At 42.5% G+C, this 19,883-nt stretch overlaps 2 protein-coding genes across 24 annotated transcripts in view; one reads left to right on the forward strand and one right to left on the reverse strand.

Moving 5' to 3' along the window:
* Positions 1–19,883, reverse strand: part of LOC148740211 (uncharacterized) — a 70,309-nt gene that overhangs the window by 29,861 nt on the left and 20,565 nt on the right. The gene's annotated exons all lie outside the window — the stretch shown is intronic.
* The window catches only part of LOC148740216 (protein argonaute-2-like), a 41,779-nt gene that overhangs the window by 12,210 nt on the left and 9,686 nt on the right, over positions 1–19,883 (forward strand). For 2 of the 4 annotated variants that reach the window (XR_015996513.1, XR_015996512.1), the window contains exons 9-20: positions 242–269; positions 751–953; positions 1,382–1,469; positions 1,991–2,150; positions 2,566–2,656; positions 3,314–3,382; positions 3,502–3,627; positions 3,846–3,980; positions 4,609–4,710; positions 4,991–5,190; positions 5,818–5,946; positions 6,323–6,717. Coding sequence is in view for 2 of the 4 variants with exons in the window: in XM_088748406.1 (XP_088604532.1) it covers positions 242–269; positions 751–953; positions 1,382–1,469; positions 1,991–2,150; positions 2,566–2,656; positions 3,314–3,382; positions 3,502–3,627; positions 3,846–3,980; positions 4,609–4,710; positions 4,991–5,190; positions 5,818–5,932 (1,317 nt within the window). In the remaining 2 variants the exon portion in view is untranslated. Of the gene's footprint in view, positions 1–241; positions 270–750; positions 954–1,381; positions 1,470–1,990; positions 2,151–2,565; positions 2,657–3,313; positions 3,383–3,501; positions 3,628–3,845; positions 3,981–4,608; positions 4,711–4,990; positions 5,191–5,817; positions 5,947–6,322; positions 19,733–19,883 lie in introns of those variants that run through there. The other 2 variants (XM_088748406.1, XM_088748407.1) reach the window with 2 other exon arrangements.

Below are 19,883 nucleotides of genomic sequence, written 5' to 3' on the forward strand. Positions count from 1 at the left end.
CCCAGACCTCTCGACCCGAAGTCCAATGCACTAATCATTTGGCCAGAGCGTCTCCCACAGGGAGAAGAAACTTCAAAATTTTAAATAACATTTTTTTCCATGGAGATAGAGGTCTGAAATTTGGCAATATTCATTATTGCACGGTATTTTTCATGTATCCCTTACAGAGCTTTCGTTAAATGAACTTATTGCGTATCACTCTTTTTGGTATTTATCGAATTTAATATTAATTTCTTCTTAGGACAAACTGAAAATTTCCCCAAAACAAGGTACAGTGAACAATTTTGTGAAAAATCACTTAATGGTGGTAATAATGAAGAATCAATTTAAAGGCTATACCCAGGTGAAGTCGGATATTTTCTGAAGAGTTTTTTAGTTCATTCTTCAGCCGGCTGGTGCGTCCGTTTGCCTTTTTAATCACCAAACAGGATTGTCTAACCCTCGTGTTGTTGGAATGGAATGCTGTACTTCGACATAAAGACGACTTTAGACAGAACAATGACAGCAGCAGCGGTGGAAAGAGGAAAAAACGGTTATTCACGTCTAAGTCTTTATCTGATGGCGAAAAAAAAAGTCATTACCCAAATTTTTGTTACGTAGATGACACAGGAAAAGGCCTTGATAATTCTCATTATCATGCAAAAAAAAGTAAATATTCCTTTCGCTTGGTAGAAAACTATTCTCAATTGTCTGTGAGTATTTTTATACTGTTGCATCGTCTAACTTTCATTTTCATGCTTCGCTTTCCAGGAGCATGGGACATGAGAGGAAGGCAACTGTTTCACGGCATTGAGATTAAAGTGTGGGCAATAGCTTGCTTTGTCGACCCACGAGAAGTCAGCGACAGAGTATTGAAGAACTTCGCCCATCAACTGATGAGGATTAGCAGCGAAACTGGGATGCCAATCAAATCTGAACCGTGCTTCTGTAAATACGCTAAGAAAGCCGAGGATGTGAGTAGCTCAACTTCAAAATTCTCCTCAACGTCGTGATAGATTTACTTAGATTAGCGTTAAGAGAATTTGTAAATTCAAAGACAAAGTTCTTTAGTGTCTCGAGATCAGTTTTGTGTATCGTTTCAAGAGTTAATTTTATTGGTTTCAGTTGAAAACATACTTGGAGTGTTTCAATTGTCTTTTTCTATCTTGAAAAGCGAGGAGAACTCTGGAAAAGAAAAATAGTTTGAGACGCAAACTCAGGCTATCAGGGAAGGAGAATTTCCCGTATCTCCTTAATGAAACAATGAAAGACAATTGCATAGAAACTTGCTTATGTAAACACGGCACTCGTTCTTTGGTTAATAAAATTATTCTTGAAGTACGGGAAGTTGTTTGAAGTGCAAGAGATGAAAGAGATTTGTCGTGTTGTTTTATCTTGTCAGGTTGAGCCCATGTTTAAACATTTGAAATCCACCTTTGCCAATCTTCAGCTCATTATTCTTGTGTTGCCCGGAAAAACACCAGTATATGGTGAGTTTTGAAAACACGGAAGGAGAAACGAAAAATGTTCAGCGTTGAATTTGTGATCACAGTGCGATTTGTATGACTGACTGAAGAACTGATGGATTGACTGACTGACTGACAGTCTGTTAGACTCATTGACTGACTGACTTACTGTCTGACTGACTGGCTGATCGACTGACTAGATGGCTGACTGACTGGCTGTCTGACTGACTGGCTGGCTGTCTGATTGGCTGACTGGCTGGCTGATCGACTGACTAAATGGCTGACTTACTGGCTGTCTGACTGACTGGCTGGCTGTCTGACTGACTGGCTGGCTGTCTGAGTGACTGACTGGCTGGATGATCGACTGACTAAATGGGTAACTGGCTGGCTGGCTGGCTGTCTGACTGACCGACTGACTGGCTGGCTGGCTTTCTGACTGACCGACTGGCTGGCTGATGGAACGACTCACTGACTAACTGATAGACCCATGGATTCTTCGTAGAATGTAGATTCTGAGTGTTTTATTATCCACGTTTCTCTTGTAGCTGAAGTCAAACGAGTTGGAGACACAATGCTAGGAATCGCCACACAGTGTGTTCAATCTAAGAATGTCACCAGGTTTCAAGCTCAAACATTGTCCAATCTGTGTTTAAAAATAAATGCCAAGCTTGGAGGAATAAACAATATTTTGGCCCCAGATATTCGGTGAGATGAATGCACTTAGTATTACTTACAGGGGCATCGAAGGGGGAAGGGATGGGGATGTGTTAGGTTTGGAACGGGTGGGAGAAGTTTGGTTTGTTAAGAGGAATCTGCGAGGAAATGCTTTTTGTACATTTGCCATTTTTTACTTGTTCATGTGCGGAATGTTTCTTTTCTTTTGTCGTGTCATGATTAAATTTACCAGATCCCCCAGAGGGCTTTGTAATATTCTCACGATTCCTTCCTCATTGGCTGTCAATTTTTTGTAGTCCCTGTTTTAATCTTTGTGGGCGACGACTGACCTCACCCCCCGTTCTCTTTGAAAACCATTTGATCCCTCTCAAAATCCCCCTCCCCTTCCCTCCCCCCCCATGTTAAATAATGACTGGTCCCTAAATATTTGAATCTATGTTTACAGACTTCCCGTATTTCGCGAACCTGTGATATTTCTTGGAGCTGATGTAACTCACCCTGCAGCTGGGGATGAAAAACGACCTTCAATTGCTGCAGTAAGTTGTTATCCTTTTTGGTATTCTTCTTGTGCTTTTTGTTTCGTAGTTATTTTTTATTTTTAATTTTGTCGCTGTGAGCTTGTTGCAAGAAAGTCTCCCGATAAGACTCTTCTTGTAGCGTGCATTGGTAACTAAGAGCTTCATGTTGAAAACAACGTTTGAAAAGTTGTCTTTCACCAACACACAAAATCATCTTTAACGTTGGGTAAACCACTGAATATTTGTTTGATATGGCAAGATTGACCCAAAAGGAGTTTAAATAAGTGGTTGAAGATGGAAAAAGTTAACAGGAATGGCAAACTAGCGACTGAAAAGAAAACTGTTTTATTCGAACTGGTGTTGCTCGATCTTGTATAGTGAGGATGGAGAGACCTGTAGGACGGCAACAACAGGAACTCGGGTGGGATGGATGGGTAAAAACTGACGAGACAAATCGCGAGAAGTTGTAGTACCTGCGAAACCAGATCAGTTAGTATCGTTGTAACATCCTTATTCGCGGATGTGTGAGTAGGAGTGAGAGTGAATTTTTCCTCTTAACGCTGAAAATATTCATACTAAACTTTTCCAAATGCACTCAGCGTATTTAATGTACTTTGAAATGAAAACCAATAGATTATAGATAGAATACCTCAAGGTAATTTGCTGTGTTTGTAGGTTGTCGGAAGTATGGATGCTTATTCCAGCCGGTACTGTGCTTCAGTTCGAGTTCAGACACATCGCCAGGTATGAAAGTCGCGCGGAAATGCCGATGGAGTTGCGCTCCATGAGCTTTTGAAGAAAAAGAAAATTGTTAATCAACCTTTCACGTGATCTTAACGTCTGCTCAATTATTTATCTTGCAGGAAATCATTGCTGAATTAGCTGCCATGGTTCGCGAGCTGTTGATTGAGTTTTATCGTTCGACAAGACACAAGCCAGTCAGGATCATTTTCTATCGTGATGGAGTCAGTGAAGGCCAGTTTAGACAGGTGAGGTGGTGATATTTACTATGGTAAATATGAGTTGCTGCTCATTACTGCCGAAGATTGCTGCTCCATTACATCCTTGGTTTGACAGAAATACTTTAAAATTGTCTTTTTCAAACACTGCATGCACATACAGATTGACCAGTCAGTGGTCAGTAGTGAACGAAGTTCTTCGCGAAGTTGTAGAACTAAAATTGTTTTGACGCCAAATTTGTTTCTAGGTACTGTGTCACGAACTAAAAGCCATGCGTGAGGCTTGTATCAAGCTGGAGGTTGGGTACCAGCCGGGCATCACATTCATTGTTGTGCAAAAAAGACACCACACTAGATTTTTCTGTCAGGATAAAGAGGACATGGTATGGGTTATGAAACTGGCGCATCATGTTTTATCGCTAAGCTTTGTAATATCTAACTGTAAATTTTAGGCGAAAGTTTCTTTAGAGCCTAATTATCTTGTAAGGTACAAAAATATAATTTTTGGGGAAAAACGTTGTTGAAAATACAGCATATGCCTGGGGTTTAGTTAGGAGCCTCTACTCTGAGCACTAACCCCAGCTTCCCTCGCTCGCTGGCATTTACTCAACAGTTTGCTGTAAACAAACCACTCGCAGGGCTGTGCGCACGGGGAATACCCAGAAATCCAAAAGAGAGGAAGGAAAATGTTTCTAGACCCTTTTCAGCCTAACATCAGTATGCATATTCTCCATACTGTTCTCTATACAATTCCTAAGGGGCTAACAGGGAGAATTAGTTTCCTAATCAAGAGCGTCTTCAGTTAGAGATCATTTTCTACCTTCACGTGATCATAATGTTTGATTCAGGGGTGATAATGTAAGGAGAAAGTAGATGTTGGACACTCTCAAAGGTGAAAGGGTTAGAAAAATAAAAAACATAATCAACGCATCCCAACTCCCATCTCATTATTTGGCTGACTCTGTTTCATTTAGGCGATCACGCATTTCATATATTTTTGTGTGGTTTTAGTGTGGCGGTAGTAAGAACGTCCCCCCAGGAACCACTGTGGATGTTGGCATAACTCACCCCACTGAGTTTGACTTCTACCTGTGCAGTCACGCAGGAATTCAGGTAAGGCTTTGCCACTCTCCAATCCACAGGGCTGAGTTACATAAAACTTCTCGCAAAAAATTTAAGTAACACAAAGTCGTCAAGCTTTCTAACAGTTTGTAGTTATCAAATTATACTACTGAGTGAGGGAGAGGCACGGTGAAACTAAACTCTCCGACATCTCGATCGGGAATCCCAGCGCATTAAGAAGGCGGCTAAAATTCAAAGCGATCTGCGAATCTCGCTGTGTGGTTGTTTTTGGAGTAAAGACACGACGCTAATGAACCCGTTCCTCTTGCAGGGCACCAGCCGTCCTTCACATTATCACGTGCTCTGGGACGACAACAATTTCAAAGCAGACGAGATCCAGGCCCTCACTTATCAGTTGTGCCATACTTACGTCAGGTGCACACGAGCAGTATCCATACCAGCCCCTGCGTATTACGCGCATTTGGTGGCGTTCAGAGCACGATTCCATCTGATAGAAAGAGAACGGGAAAGGTGAGATATTATGCACGGTAGAGAAAGTGTCCTCAAGAAATATGGTGAAATTCCACATAATCTGATGAACTTTACTGGAAAAGGCCAATTTGTGAATTTTTACCTTAAAAGTGAGATCAGAACATGATATATCACATTCGTGGGTAGGAAAAAAATGAAGCTGGTAGAATTTGACTCATCGACCTCCAAGTAAGAGCAGTATGCAGTGGAACCTCACTTAAAGAAACCTCTACATAACGAAGTCCTCGATACATCGAACCAATTTCCCCAGTCCCTTGCTTTGCGAACTTAAAATTTAAGTTCCTGGGGAGATCCAAGAAATGTTTAGATCGGAGGGCCGGGGACTTGAGACGCATTCGCGAGGGAAATATACTCTACAGGGGATATGCCCGAAGGGTAAGTGCATGATGGGTGTGATTAGGGAAGGAGGATTCAAGACCCTTTTGATGGAGGGCAATTTGAGATTAAAGATTGAGGGTCTTTAAGGTGTAAGAGATGGAAGGGGTTTTGAGAGCCGAGGGATGAAGGACTTGAGGCTTGACCAGTTGGAGGAAGGTTAGTTTAAATTTCTATTATTTTTGTTTATCTTGATATTAATGAAACTTTTTGTAATTTTTTTCTATTCAGTCCTGAGAATGGTTCGTCTTGCAGTGGTGGTCATGGAGAGGATAGAAGTCCTCAGATTTTGGCCAAAGCTGTTCAAGTTCATCCGGAAATGTTGAAAGGAATGTACTTCGCCTGAGGACACTCGATGAGGTTTGACTTGAATACCGACATTTTGACTATTTATTCTAGTAACTTTCTCTTTAGTAACTATTTATTTTAGTAACCTCCCATATCCAGATAAATGAGAATTGTCTTTATCTCTTTGAGCTTTTAAATTTTCTTTTCTTGTAATAAACATGATAAATATCTCTTGTCTCTTCGCTGTATACCTTCCTCTGAGAGGATACACGTAAAGTATTAATTGATGAAAGAACCAATACGCCAAACAAGGAACAGTTCTTCCTGTATTAATGTCGTAATCACCTCTACTAAAGAATGGTTGCCTTTTCTTCTTTGAACTTTAAATTATCTTTTCGTGCAATGCTTCTTAGGAAGAAACATGACTTATATTTTTTGTCTTTTACAGTTAGTATGCTGTATACCCCCAACACTTCAAACATGGAACAGTTCTTCAGGCATAGATGTCCTAATTAGTTCTACGCCTAACCTCTTCAAAAACTACACTTAGTGATCACAACCCTATTGTTGGTACAATGAATTTCCGAACACCAAGTTTGAAGAGGCATCGGATTATTGAGACCCGTTCTTGGTAACGACATGTGATCTGCCTTGGAATCATTGTTTCTAAATTTGATGGATAGACATTGTCCGTTGAAGAGGAAACGTATGCGCAAAAGACAAACCCTTGATTTAACAAAGAGGCGTTAAGGGTGATGAGAGCACGCGATTCAGCGCATAAAACAGCAATGAATTCCAAACTTCCCTCATGCTGGGACAGTTCTAAGCGTCTTTGAGATCAAGGTACTGTTACGGTATTTTCCAAACCGACAGAAAGATATAACTCGTACAACTCAACTACTTTATTGACTGACGTAATAACTACGAAGCGATATCGACAACCAGTACAATAACTATCTTTTTCACTTAGCTACGGAGCGATATAAATACTATTACAATCAGTATCCTTATAACTTAGAGCACTTTACAAATAATATCACTTAAATCTCAGTGTGCTACCGCACAACTCACAGTTCTCTTGAAAATCTTTAACAAATTGTCGACGTCCGTAATTCTTTCTCTCACGTAGCCTTCCACACGGCTTTCAATTCCAGTAAACAACTCCGTCCGGCTCTCGCTCCTCTGGGCTCTTCGCAACAGCAGTTATAGCTCACTAAAAGGCCTCTCTCTTTAAGCTAGCGTGACTCCTTTTATATCTTTCAGAAAAGTTCTAGAATGTTCTAGAGATCTGTAATATTGCTATTTTTAGAAACATTACACTATGATTACATCATAACAAAAATATGCTGAGTCACGGTTCTAGAAGGTTCTCCTTAAAGTTCTCGCTTAGTCATCATGACTAAATGTTCTAGAAACTTCTTCGTTCTATTTTTAATAATTACGTAACGCAACGCACTCTAGAAAAATATGGGCGCTCTCCATAACACCCTCCCCCTTCGAGAAAAGAAAGTTTGCAAAACTTTCTTGCAAAGCTCAAGGTCTCGAGAGGCAGTCTACAATAACATTATCCTTTCCTTTTATATGTCGGATGTCCAAGACATACTCCTGCAGCATTAAACTCCACCTCAACAATCGCTGATTCTTGCTCTTTAATTTGTGAAGAAATACGAGGGGGTTGTGATCGCTATACACAACAACGGGCAAACTTGAGGAACTAACATAAACTTCAAAATGTTGAAGAGCTAACAGCAGTGCTAAACATTCCTTTTCGATGGTGGAATAGTTCCTTTGACTTTTGTTAAACTTCTTTGAAAAATAACAAACCGGGTGTTCTACACCTTCATCATCCTCTTGTAACAACACAGCACCAGCGGCAACATCGCTTGCATCAACAGCCAGCTTGAACGGTGAAGAGAAATCAGGCGCTGTTAAAACAGGGGCACTCTGTAACATGGCTTTCAGCTCCTCAATAGCCTTTTCACACTGGTCACTCCAATTAAATTTCTCCTTCTTGCTGAGCAGTTTTGTCAATGGCTCTGTGACGGTTGCAAAGTTAGAGCAAAACCTTCGATAATAACCAGCCATACCAAGGAAACGCATCAGTTGCTTTTTGTTTTCTGGTCGTGGAAACTTGATTATGGCTTCGACCTTGGCGTTAACTGGCTGTACTTGTCCTCGTCCGACGACATGTCCCAAATACGTCACTTGTGCTTGGCCAAACTCGGTTTTGGAGAGATTGATTGTTAATTTGGCCTCGCTCAACTTCCTGAAGAACTCACGGATAGTTTCTAGATGTTTCTCCCAAGTTTCACTATAGATGATTACATCATCAATATAGGCTTCACAATCCTCAAGGTTGGCGATGACTTTGTTAATGAGACGTTGGAAGGTAGCAGGAGAATTTTTCATACCAAAGGGCATGACCTTGTATTGGTAGAGTCCTTCTGGAGTTACAAATGCTGATATCTCCTTAGCGCGATCCGTTAACGGTACTTGCCAGAATCCTTTGAGAAGGTCAAATTTCGTTACATACTTTGCCTTTCCCAGCTTATCGATACAATCATCCATTCTTGGGATTGGAAAGGTGTCTGTCTTAGTCACACCATTAACTTTCCTGTAATCGGTACACATCCGATAGCTCCCATCCGGTTTAGGCACGAGTATACATGGAGAACTCCAACTACTGCTGCTTGGTTCGATAAAATCGTTCTCTAATAAATATTTTACCTCTTCTTTGAGATACTGTTGTTTTCTCGGATTCAGCCTGTATGGGTGTTGTTTAACAGGAGCAGCATCACCGACATCCACGTCATGGTAAATCTGATTTGTCCTAGATGGTACATCAGGGAACAGGTCACTATACTTTTCAAGTAGCTTCTGTAGGTCTTGACGTTGACTCTCTTCAAGGTGTGACAGCTTGGAGTCCAAATTTTTTAGCACATCGGAGTTGGTGAGTTTTGATGCGTCAGTAGGACTGAGATGACTACTACTAAACTCACTACTTAAGTCTTCGGGCTCAGAAATAACTACATTAACGTTTAGGGGCTCTTTAACTACATTATTATCTCTCTCTACGTAAGGCTTTAACATGTTAATGTGACATAATTGCGTCTGTTTACGCCTATCTGGAGTAACTACTATGTAATTAAGGTTATTTAACTTCTTCTCAATAACATAAGGACCAAAAAATCTAGAATACAATGTGTTACCGGGCACTGGCAACAATGCAAGAACCTTTTGGCCTGGCTTAAAACTACGTTCTACAGCGTCTACATCATACTTCTTCTTCATTAACCTCTGAGAAGAACTAAGATTGTCTCTAGCTAGTTCACAAGCTCTAAATAACTTAGTACGAAAGTCTGAAACATATTGTAAAAGATTAATAGACTCACTACTGCTTGACAATAATTTCTCCTTAAGCAGTTTAAGAGGCCCTCTCACAGTGTGCCCAAATACGAGCTCAAACGGACTAAATCCTAGGGACTCCTGGACGGACTCGCGTGCCGCAAACAGCAATAGGTGGATTCCCTCGTCCCAATCTTTCTCTGTTTGGAAACAGTAGACTCTCATCATGTTCTTTAAAGTCTGGTGCCATCTTTCAAGAGCTCCTTGACTTTGAGGATGGTACGCGGATGATCTATACTGTGCGATTCCAAGCTCGTGCATTACTTGTTGAAAAATACCAGACGTGAAATTAGAACCTTGGTCAGACTGGATAGCGCTAGGAAGACCGACCAGCGTAAAAAACTTCGTTAAAGCTTTGACGATAGTCTTGGCCTTGATGTTTCTCAGGGGCACGGCTTCAGGAAATCTGGTGGACGCACACATGATGGTTAACAAGAACTGATTTCCAGACTTCGTTCTTGGTAGCGGTCCGACGCAATCAACAATTACACGGCTGAATGGTTCTTGAACGGCTGGCAGAGGCTGCAGTGGCGCTTTTGGAATGGTTTGGTTTGGTTTCCCAACCATCTGACAGGCGTGACATGACCTACAGTACTCAGCTACATCTTTTCTCAGGTTGGGCCAATAGAAATTATTCAAGATCTTCCTGTGAGTTTTGTTCACACCTAAATGGCCAGCCAGGGGAGTCTCGTGTGCCATACTTAAAATGTCTTGCCTGTAAGTTTTCGGGACAACAACCTGGTACTTAACAGCCCATTCGTCCTCAGCTGGAACATCGAGCGGTCTCCACTTTCTCATTAGCACTCCATTCTTTGTAAAATAACAGGTGGGGTTCTGTGATACTTCGTTTTCACTGACGCTTCTTGAAAACAACGGCGAAATTTCTGGGTCTTCACGTTGTCCAGCGATGAGCTGAGAGGTCGACATCTTCTCAGACTGATCTGTTAAATTCTTCTCAGGTAGGATTTCTGTTGGTTCAGAAGGGGAGGGACTTGGCTGCTCATCCTCAAAAACTCGACTGATAAGGGTGTCCGCTAAGGCAATTTTTTCATCGCTGGTTTTCCTCTTCTTGCTCATGGCTCGCGTTACTACACATGCAGGATAAAGACCAGGAATTATCTTCTCGACGGGGTCTGGAGACTTTTCTGAACTAGGCTTCTCTGTAACGACAGCATTAATGACCTCTTTGTCTCCTGCAAGGTCATTTCCAAGGATAAGATGTACTCCATCGAACGGCAATGTTGATTGTATTCCAACTTTCACAGGACCAGACACAAGATCTGACGACAGAAAAACTGTATGGAGCGGCACTGGGGTATACTCGGAACTGATTCCTCTGATTAGAACACTTGCACCAGTAGACGATTTCTCAGAAAATAACAACGTGTCACTTAATAGCAAAGACTGTGAGGCTCCAGTGTCTCTTAGAATCTTGATCGGTACTGAATCTGTCATATCACGGGATAATGATACTGTGCCATCGTGAATAAAGGGCTGGAACATATCCATGACAGATTTAGACGAACCACTGACGTCATTTGTAGAGATTGTTTGGGTCTTCTCTCGAGAAAATCGCGGAGGTGCACATTCACTTTCAGAAAATGAAGGCGACGGCTTGGCAACAAATCCGTTGGGCTTCGACTCCACACCATATTTTTGCGCAGGTCTCCACTTTTCTGGGCAACTGGAAATCAGATGACCTTCTTTTCTGCAATAATAGCAGGTTGGTGGCTTGATGGGCTTATTTGGAACAAACCTGTTTTGTCTTGGCGAGGTGGAGCTGGAAAGATTTGTAAAATGGTTACCAGGGTTCTGTTTGGGAGGTACTCCGTCATTCTGTTTACTCCGCTGGCTTCCAACCCATCGTGATACGGAGGGAGGCTGAAATCTACTGTTAGGCTGACGGGGCTTTTCCATGAAGTTCACTTTGTGACTCAGCGAAAATTCATCTGCTAACCGTGCAGCGTCTTCCAACGTTTCTGCTCTTTGCTCGTTAATGAACGTTCGGACATCACTGTGAATGCACCTCTTAAATTCTTCCACTAATACCAACTGTCTTAACTTATCGTGACTCTTATCTACTTTCTGTGAATGACACCAACGATCAAATAACTGTTCCTTACTCCTAGCAAATTCAACGTAGGTTTGACTACTAACTTTCTCATAGTTTCTAAACTTTTGACGATAAGCTTCAGGAACTAACTCGTAACCCTTTAAAATAAGATCCTTAACTTCGTCGTAACTTGCAGCTTGTTCTACACTTAACTGTGTATATATTTCCCTAGCTTTACCAACCAATACACTTTGTAATAACATAACCCAGTACTCTTTAGGCCACTTAAGACTACTAGCTACTTTCTCGAAGTGCAAAAAGTACTTATCAGCATCTTTTTCTTGGAATGGAGGCACTAACCTAATGTTCTTTGTAACATCAAACTTTTCGCTATGCTTTTCACTACCCGAGCTTAATCCTAATTTCATTTGTACCTCTAACTTCTTCATCTCCATTTCATGCTGAAATGCCAATTTCTCTCTCTCTAGCCTCTCTTGTCTTTCCATTTCTTCTCTCTTCAGCTTCTCTTGTCTTTCCATTTCTTCTCTCTTCATCTCCATTTCGTCTCTCTTCAGCTTCTCTTGTCTTTCCATTTCTTCTCTCTTCATCTCCATTTCTCTTTCCTCTTTCCTTTCTTGCATCTCCAACTTTCTTATTTCTATCATTGTTTTTGACGATGTTTCTAACATTGTCCCTTAAAAAACCTCAGTATCCACTAAGTGGTTTACTATAATCTGTCGTATCTCATCCTTTCTCATTGCTTGCTTAGACTCTAACTCTAAGTGTTTTGCTAATAAAATAAGTTCGTCTTTCCTTAACGCATTAAATACTCCTTTGTCGGGACTCGACATAAAGTCTTCTGGATTAAACTTTGACATCTTGATATACTCTATGACTACTTAGGTCGACAATAACTTATCCTTAAAATACTCTACTATAACCTTCACTACAAAACTCGCTCCTGGACAATAACTTATATGCCAAATACTTCTGTAAAATTCGCTCCCGGACAATTACCTCTGCTCTAAATACACTTCCACAAAATTCGCTCCCGGACAGTTACCTCTGCTCTAAATACACTTCCACAAAATTCGCTCCCGGACAGGCCCCCAATTTCTGTTACGGTATTTTCCAAACCGACAGAAAGATATAACTCGTACAACTCAACTACTTTATTGACTGACGTAATAACTACGAAGCGATATCGACAACCAGTACAATAACTATCTTTTTCACTTAGCTACGGAGCGATATAAATACTAATACAATCAGTATCCTTATAACTTAGAGCACTTTACAAATAATATCACTTAAATCTCAGTGTGCTACCGCACAACTCACAGTTCTCTTGAAAATCTTTAACAAATTGTCGACGTCCGTAATTCTTTCTCTCACGTAGCCTTCCACACGGCTTTCAATTCCAGTAAACAACTCCGTCCGGCTCTCGCTCCTCTGGGCTCTTCGCAACAGCAGTTATAGCTCACTAAAAGGCCTCTCTCTTTAAGCTAGCGTGACTCCTTTTATATCAGAAAAGTTCTAGAATGTTCTAGAGATCTGTAATATTGCTATTTTTAGAAACATTACACTATGATTACATCATAACAAAAATATGCTGAGTCACGGTTCTAGAAGGTTCTCCTTAAAGTTCTCGCTTAGTCATCATGACTAAATGTTCTAGAAACTTCTTCGTTCTATTTTTAATAATTACGTAACGCAACGCACTCTAGAAAAATATGGGCGCTCTCCAAAACAGTACAAGTGAGAAGAATTTACTTCTAAAAAATCTCCAAAAAACGCATCAAAAGTAAAAGCCCTCTGGAACATACGCAAAGTTCTGCCTGGTAAGGAAAAAGTTTGTGATATCCAGCACATCGTAATCATTGGAAAAGAAGTGTGCGACCCAGAGGCAATTGCGGAATGTCAATAATCACTTCACTACAATTTTGAAGTTGACCTACTCACATCCTCGGCTTTCTTAGCGTATTTACAGAAGCACGGTTCAGATTTGATTGGCATCCCAGTTTCGCTGCTAATCCTCATCAGTTGATGGGCGAAGTTCTTCAATACTCTGTCGTTGACTTCTCGTGGGTCGACAAAGCAAGCTATTGCCCACACTTTAATCTAAATGCCGTGAAACAGTTGCTTTCCTCTCCTGTCCCATGCTCCTGGAAAGCGAAGCATGAAAATGAAAGTTAGACGATGCAACAGTTGTCGAAAACGTGCAAAAGCTAGCGTACTCACGATTTATTTTCTTGGTTCGATTTTGCTGTTACACTCCAATTAACTCTCTCTCACAACTCTCACGAAAACACACATCACGTCTCCTTGTAAGCACGTGGAACAGCACCATATATGGGGCGATAAGACACGTGCTGCATACACGCGGTTTGGTTATGTAATAGATAAACGAAATCACTTATGTTTAAGATTAATAAATGTAACGTACAGTTTCCAACACTCTCCCCCATATGACTTGGGAACAAGGCATATGCAAGTGGAACTGACTCCATAACACAACAAGAAATAAGTATAAAAATAAAGTTTCTTTAGTAAACACATTCAAGTGTCTTGCTCGGCAATGTCCTGTATTCGCTGACGTGCTGCCACAGCTGCATCTCGTCGCGGTCGGAACTCCAATGCAGTTGGGTTCAAAGGTGGGTCATTACAAGGCAGAGGGTTTCGATCGCAGGACAACTCCAATGGATAGAGATGTTGGATTGGGCGTTCCATGAATCCTCTGCCTGCTCTTAATTTCGCTGCCCTAACAACACCATCACGTCCACTGAATAATTCTTCTACTACCCCCATGGGCCACTGATTTCGGTTTCGCTCTTCAGACTTAATGATAACAACATCTCCTACGGACAAGCTGTTAGGTTTGGTGTTGTGTTTAAGTTGATGCCTCTCTCTCAAAGCTCTAAGGTATTCTGTGGTCCAGCGACGCCACATTGTATCTTTGGTAGCTTTCAAGAATTTCGCACGTTTCCTCAAGTCACGGTCTTCGAGCCGATGTGGCTCGAACTCAGGTAAAATGTTAGCATTCAGAAACAGGAAGGAGTTGGGTGTTAGTGTAGGGAACTGCGGGTCATCCTCCACGTAACTAAGAGGCCGATGGTTAAGCGACACTTCGATGTCAAGGACTACCTCGCAGAGCTCGTCCCAGCTTAGCAGACCCTGACCCACAGACTTGTAGAATGAAGACTTAAATAAGCCAATAAGTCTTTCGAAGTGTCCTCCCCACCATGGTGCTCTACTCACGTTAAAGCGCCAAGTAATGGATTGGTCACTCAAAAATGAATGGAACTTCTCATCCTCCTTCACTTTCGTCAGCCACTTTGCCGCAGCTGTGAAGGTAGAACCGTTGTCCGAGTAGACAAGGGATGGTCGACCTCTCCTCGCGATCAGACGTTTAAAGCTCTTGATAAATTCGCTTGTTTCTAGGCTGGGAAGCACTTCCAGGAAGATTCCGCGGGTAAGACAACAGGAGTAGAGTACAACGTAGGCTTTCTTCTCTGGTTTGCACTTGCCACTATACTTGACTGGTCCTGCGAAGTCCACCCCGATGACGTCAAATGGTGTACTCCCTTCTGTACGTGACTTCGGTAGATCACCTAGCGGTGGGTCATGAAAGGGCTGAGCTTGGAACCTCTTGCATCCAAAACAGTGCTTCACTACTCTCTTAGCAAGCCGTCGAAGCCTTGGCACCCAGAATCTTTCTCGTACTTTAGCCATAGTCATGCTGACTCCCCCATGGAGAGTTACCTCGTGCGCTTGCTTCACTATTTCCACTGTGAAAGAATTAGAATCTGGTAAGTAAATCGGATACTCACCCTGAATGCGTCCTCGGCATTCCAATACACCATCGGTGTTTAGTTGCAGATTCAGTTGTTCCTGGTCACTGGCAAACTTGACCGTCTTTGCCCCTTGACTCTGCGCTCGCTTGATCCAGGACATTTCTTGTTGCTGAATTTCTTCCGTCGTAAGAGGTCCTATGATTCTCTTGGAAGGGTGACGAGAATTGTGATTGAACCGCAAGATCCATGCACAAATTCTCATGGCTTTACGCAAGCCGAACTTCTCGAGAACAGTGTCAAAGTCATTGTTTGCTTCAACACCGAGCGCAAAAAGTTCTCGTTGAACCTTCTTTTCTGCATTGCTGTCATCCGTCGCCTTTGTCACAATATTAGCAGGCCACTGGGATCGGTCGGATAACCACGGTGGACCTTTCCACCATAGCTGTGCTTCATTCACACTGCCACCTCTGCTCCCCAGGTCAGCAGGGTTTTCGGATGTCGGTACATGTCTCCACTGCGTGTTCGGGTGGCTCTGGATCTTTTTAACCCGATTGGCCACGAATTGGCGGTACTCTCCGTCATCGTTCAGCCAGTGTAGGGCTACAGTGCTGTCGAGCCAGCACTGTATATCCTCCGTCATACTGAAGCCTTCTAGCGCAACCCGCACATTTTTAGACAAGTTGACTGCCATATGGCCTGACACGAGCTCCAAACGAGGAATCGTCAGACTTTTCTTGGCAAGGCGGGATTTGGCGGCAATCAGACCCTGTGTCACGCCTGACGCCTGAGTAACCACAGCATAAACAGCAGCACACACACCGTGAATACTTGCGTCGCCAAATGCATGAAGTTTAATATTGTCGATCGGTTCCTGGTATTGAACAAGACTGCGAGGAAAGTACACATCATCCGGTGCATTCTTCTCCCATTTTAGCCACCGTTTCGTAATCCCCTCGGGAAGTGGGATATCCCAGCTCAACTTCATCTCGCTGGCTTCTCGATAGATTTGTTTCCCCTCTAACATTGCAGGCGACACGAGTCCTAACGGGTCATAAATCTTCGCTAAGTTGGCGAGGATGCCCCGCTTGGTCAATGTAGCAGGCTGAGATGGGAGTGAAACATGTAAAGTGTCATCCCCTTTGTCCCATTTGAGTCCCAGTAGTTTGCACTCTCCACGAGCTGATGATGCACCAAGCTGTTGTTTAGCAAACGAAGGCTCGTCATCGGTACAGTCGCTTTCTAGTTCTGACACGTTTGAGTGCCATTTATGCAAGGTGAACCTTGCACGATTAAAGATCTCTACTGCATAATGTTTGAGCTGTTGCGCACCTTCCCTAGTAGTACCTCCGGTAATCAAATCATCTACATACAGACTGTTCTTAATTTCTTGTACAGTCCCTGGGTACTCGGACTGCACACTTTCCAGGTGTTGTTGTATCACGGCATTGAGTAGGAAAGGAGAAGGAGCAAGACCAAACACCACTCTCGTAAACCTTAGCACTTCTAGTTCTCCGGTCGATTTGTCTTTAATCCAGTGGAACCTCAATGCGTCACGTTCAGCTTCCTCAACACGTATCTGCAGGAAGGCCTTGCGCATATCTCCGGCAACTGCAATACGATGGAATCTGTTGCGGACAATAACATTCCACAGCTCATTCTGTAGTGGGGGGCCAGTGTGTAAACACTCATTCAAAGAAGGCGCACCGTCATACGCACGGGCCGAGGCGTCATATACCACTCGTAGCTTGGTTGATTCGGCATTCTCACGTATTACTGCTCGGTGGGGCATGTAGAATTCTTTGCCTGTTACCTTCGCTGGTGCTTTCTCAACCACACCTTCTTCTAACTGTTCCCGAATAATGTCGTCGTACTGGTCTAGCATATCAGTTCTCTTTAATTTCCGTAGAAGAGAGTTCACTCTGCGCACACTGCCCGCACAATTATTGGGCAACTCAGGACAGTTCCCTTTCCAGGGTAGTCCAGTTTCGTATCGGCCGTCTGGACTCCTAGCCAGTTGCTCCTTAAATTCTTCGTGGACGTCGCTCTGGTGAGTAGATAGTTTGTCCTCTAGTCCTAGGACATCTAGGGCGCAGAGTCGGTTGTGATCCACCGTAGAATTCACGGCAAGATACGCGTTTCCTAGATCTGTTCCGGGGGACATTATAGTCCACCCGAAACGTGTACGCTCTGCTACTGGATCTCCTTTACGTCCGACCCGTAAACGATCACTCGTCCGTATCTTGGCAAAGTCATTAGCGCCGATAATCACGTGCACAGGTAAGCGAGCCTTTGTATCACTATCGTCCATCTTAACACCTCTCAGGTGAGGGTGATTTTTTACGAGGTCGGAATACTTTGGGTTGTCTAAGGTCAACAGTTCCCTTTTTTCGATTTTCGTGACATTCACGTTTAGTGAGAAATCTCCAGTTACGGAATACATGACAACTTCGTATACTTGCATAATTCTGGTTTCAACGCCTGTAAGCATGGCGATTTGACGCAAACTCGTACTCTTCACTTTAGCTTTAAGTAACTCAATCGCAGTTGACGAAACATACGAATGGCTAGCGCCACTGTCCAAAAGAGCTCTGAATTTATATCCACCCATGTTTATGACTACTACGGGATGAATAACACTGGAATCGCCAATTAAATTTGCAGTCATACCTGGTTCTCGTCTCTCCTTCCTGTCACATATCGAAGTGTGGTGTTTTCCATCGCAAATTTTACAAGTATTTCTGCTCTTACAATCGTTGGCCCGGTGTTTGGCTCCGGTACAATTGAAGCACAAGCGCTTATCGGCAAGTATTTTCTTCCTTTCTTCAATGCTTTGGACATTATCACAGTTAATTGCTTTATGTTGTTCGCTACAACAATAAAGACACGCCCCTGGGCTCGCCCTCGACTGGTTTCCGGTTTCTTGTTGTTTGGCAAGAAAAGCTCTGGATTGATCTCGACGGAAATTTGAACTCTTTGATTTCGGTTCGTCTGAAATGGGATTATTAGTCGTCCACTTCTCCAACGCCTCTAAGAATGCTACAAAAGTCCATTCACACCAATTTTCATCTATCATAGCAAGTTCGTTCTTTATTACCTCAAGTTTGTCGAATGTAAATCGAACCGCGGCGTCCAATTTGGATAAGCTCTTCAATGTTCGCAATGACTCTACATTGAACAGTAGTACTTCGTAAAATTCATGTATCTTCTTTACGTTTCTCTCGCGCATGGTGGGTAGTTCCAAAATATTCCTAACGTAGGTTCCCACGACTTCACTCGCTTTCCCATATCTTCTTGTGAGTAAATCTTTAGCTTTTTGGTAACCTTCAGGCGTAAACGGAAGACCGTCGATGAGATTTCGCACCTTCATATTCACTAATTCTTTCAAGTAAGAGAACTTTGTGACTTCAGGGGCACTGGAATCATCAATTTGACTTTGGAACTGTCCCCAAAAACGCAGCCAATCTTGCGGCGTCCCGTCAAATTTTGTGATCACGAGCTTGGGCATTCTCACCACGTTGCTAGCCATTTGCTCGTGCATAGTTTCCGGCGGTTCCGTTTGAGCTTGTTTGAGCTCCAACTTCTTCTTCTCAAATTCCAATTCCTCCGCATGTGCTCGATTAATAGCTTCTTGTTGTTGCATCATTTTCTCTTTCTCTAGTTCGACTTCTCTCTTGTGCTCATAGAGCACGGTTGCGTGTTTCAGATTGCGATCGATTTGCTCAATTCGTTCTTCTAGTTCGCGTATACAGGCGTCTCCTTCGTTAATGACTAGCTCGATTTCGTCGGCCCATTCTTGTACCGCTTCGTCGTCTTCGCCGTTCGTGAACTTTTGTTCCTCAATGGAATCCTTTAACTTCACTACCGTAGTCACTAGGGCTTCAACGGAAACTTTGTGTCTCTCAAAGGCTGTTCGGTCGTCTTTCTTTAAGACATCTCCTGTCTTCTTCAAGCGAAAATTCAACGTCTTCAATTTGCCCTCAAGTTCGGCAATCTGTGTCTCCATGATTTCCAACGCTGTCCTGGCAGGGTCGCCACTGTGTCGAAAACGTGCAAAAGCTAGCGTACTCACGATTTATTTTCTTGGTTCGATTTTGCTATTACACTCCAATTAACTCTCTCTCACAACTCTCACGAAAACACACATCACGTCTCCTTGTAAGCACGTGGAACAGCACCATATATGGGGCGATAAGACACGTGCTGCATACACGCGGTTTGGTTATGTAATAGATAAACGAAATCACTTATGTTTAAGATTAATAAATGTAACGTACAGTTTCCAACACAGTATACAAATACTCACAGACAATTGAGAACGAACAATCCACGTGATCAGAAGAACGAAAAAGATCTTTAAGGGATACGTATATTTTTCAGAAATCGTTATAACATTTATACATCTACGAGAAGAAAGACATCTTTTTCCTTCCAAATGGTACTCCTAAACTTCAAATGTGATTGAATCTAACTTTTGCAACTTGGGGATATATTTGATATCTGTTAGATTCTAAGATCTTGTGGTGATCAATTTCTTACAAAAAAAGACGCCTTTATGACATCCTATTAACTCTTTGAATCAACAGAATTACACCAAACTTTTATCGGATACGAAGGGATGTTGGGAATTTTCAATTTTAATTGCACATCATCTTCAAGTTGAAACATCTGAGGAAACCCAAAAGCGAGATAACCATATATCCACGCTCCTAACTCTCCCCCCCCTTAAAACTTTAGAAGGTCTACCGTGACACGTGAGT

Source organism: Stylophora pistillata, chromosome 2, assembly GCF_964205215.1.
Source record: "Stylophora pistillata chromosome 2, jaStyPist1.2, whole genome shotgun sequence".
NCBI classification, from domain to species: domain Eukaryota; kingdom Metazoa; phylum Cnidaria; class Anthozoa; order Scleractinia; family Pocilloporidae; genus Stylophora; species Stylophora pistillata.